This window comes from Sander lucioperca, chromosome 23 (genome assembly GCF_008315115.2).
Source record: "Sander lucioperca isolate FBNREF2018 chromosome 23, SLUC_FBN_1.2, whole genome shotgun sequence".
Classification (NCBI taxonomy): domain Eukaryota; kingdom Metazoa; phylum Chordata; class Actinopteri; order Perciformes; family Percidae; genus Sander; species Sander lucioperca.
Genome location: NC_050195.1, coordinates 5,240,835 through 5,243,334, shown reverse-complemented (window position 1 = coordinate 5,243,334; position 2,500 = coordinate 5,240,835). Strand labels below are relative to the sequence as shown.

Below are 2,500 nucleotides of genomic sequence, written 5' to 3'. Positions count from 1 at the left end.
AACAGTGTGTCTTGTGTTTCAGGTGAAGAAAGCGTTCTTTGCTCTGGTGGCCAACGGAGTGAGAGCCGCTCCGCTCTGGGAGAGCAAGACACAGATCTTCGTGGGTGAGACAGACTAAATATAGACACACACACACACACAGAGACACACACTTAGACAGGGACTCACACACACACACACACACACACACACACACACACACACACACACACACACACACACACACACACACACACACACAGAGACACACACGTAGGCAGGGACTCACACACACACACACACACACACACACAGAGACACACACACACACACACACACACACGCACACACACACACACACACACACACACACACACACACACACACACACAGAGACACACACACACAGACACACAGACACACACGTAGGCAGGGACTCACACACACACACACACACACACACACACACACACACACACACACACACAGAGACACACACGTAGGCAGGGACTCACACACACACACACACACACACACACACACACACACACACACAGAGACACACACGTAGGCAGGGACTCACACACACACACACACACACACACACACACACACACACACACACACATAGACAGGGACACACACACACACACACACACACACACACACACACACACACACACATACACACACAGCGGGCGAAACACAGAAAGAACCAGAGAAATACATACAAAAACACACACACACACACACACACACACACACACACACACACACACACACACACACACACACACATTGACAGAGGCGGAGCTTCATCATGGGGCCCTCTGCTACCAAGTCATTTTAAAATGAAAACCGTTAAATAAAAAAGGTAAAATATCTGATGAATGAATGTTATGATGTACAAGCCTATATGTCAAATAAAACACAAAGAAAAGACACATGTTTGACAAGTTTGCCGGTCAAGTAAGAATGTTTCAGCACCACGGACAGAGACAGCTGATGGACAGAGACAGCTGATGGACAGAGACAGCTGATGGACAGAGACAGCTGATGGACAGAGACATCTGATGGACAGAGACAGCTGATGGACAGAGACATCTGATGGACAGAGACAGCTGACGGACAGCGATGGTCGCTGTCCCTGGTGCTGAAACATTGTTACTTGACAGCGATGGTGCTGAACAGGCCAAGAGAGCTCAATCAGTGCCACACTATATAATAACATGGCTCTATTATACTGTTGATATTGAACACAAAGATTGTTTACAACTCCATAGGGAGGCTACAGGTGCTACATGAAAACTTTGAGTAAAACAGATTTATAACTCATTCATAACTAAAATATAAGTTCTTAGACGATTTTTTTTCCATTTTGTTGTCTGCTTAACGATCCTCCAGAACAAATACATCTACCAGAACTATATACATATCACGGTCCCTTATTAAATCTTCATCCTCCTCTCCTTCATGGTGGCTTTGTCCTTGTCGATATGTCTGTCCCTCCTCACTCAGCCAGGTGAGATTTGACAGTCTGGCCTCATCCATGCACCAACGCAAGTCTGTCTTAATGAGCCGCAGGCGGCTGAAACTGATGAAGGCTTTTCTAAATCCTGTGGAGAATGGTCAGGTGTGGCTAGGCTCTATCCATGTCGTTGGTACGAGGAATGGCAGGATGGCGTCGTTGGTGAGATCCACGTTTAACTCAGAATACAATGCACCAAAAGATCGAAACTCCTCCACTGCGTCTTCTGGCTTGGGCATGTCTTCTGAGTAGAAACGGGACAGCTCAAGCATCTTCTCCTCAGCATCATGGTGCTCAAACCGCTTTGGGCAGAGTATGCAGAGGACAGTTTGGCCATTTTTTTGAAGTCTGAAAGTCTTTCAAACTGCCCCACAAAACCATCCTGAATGTAAAAATAAATTTCCGCTTTGAAGCGGAGTCTTGGCCATCAGCTGTGTGCTCGACCATCAGCTGTGTGCTCGGTCATCAAGTGGTATTTCAGACTGGACGTGCTGTGATGATAGCTCAGTTCACAACGACCAAACTCACAGATCACTTTGGTCTTGTTAATGGAACCATTTGGCAACTTTTTAAAAGTAAACTTTCCATTCAGAATCTTATTGGCATCCATTTCAGCGTCTCGCCCTCGCCATCCACTCAAAACGTGACATTAGCCTACTACTCTTTGGCCGGCTCACAAGCCCAAACAAGTATGTGTGGCGTGCCTGTTGTTTAGTTTCCGGTCTAGCTAGATCCGGTGTGGTGTTGTAGTTTTTCTAACGTTACTAGTTGTTGCTGTCTAAGTGTACTCCCTGGATAAATACTGTCTAATTTTTGGAAAAAACGAAAAGCTATTTGACAAAGAACAGACAGAAGGGGTTGCATTCTGCATTTGAAGTTTATACTGTCAAACTGACTCAGAAGGAAATAACGACGTGACAAACTTTTTGACAAGCCAAAAAATTGGCTTGTCAATTCCCATGATGCAAGGTGATAAATAGAGGTGTGTTAAAA

General features: G+C 45.5%; 2 protein-coding genes across 2 annotated transcripts in view; one reads left to right on the top strand and one right to left on the bottom strand.

Annotated features, from left to right (window-relative positions):
- The window catches only part of LOC116057839 (protein NLRC3-like), a 556,293-nt gene that overhangs the window by 54,996 nt on the left and 498,797 nt on the right, over nucleotides 1–2,500 (bottom strand). The window lies entirely within an intron of this gene.
- Nucleotides 1–2,500, top strand: part of LOC116057844 (5'-AMP-activated protein kinase subunit gamma-2) — an 18,526-nt gene that overhangs the window by 8,818 nt on the left and 7,208 nt on the right. The window contains exon 6 of the mRNA XM_035998240.1: nucleotides 23–104. Coding sequence (XP_035854133.1) covers nucleotides 23–104 — 82 coding nt within the window. The remainder of the gene's footprint in view (nucleotides 1–22; nucleotides 105–2,500) is intronic.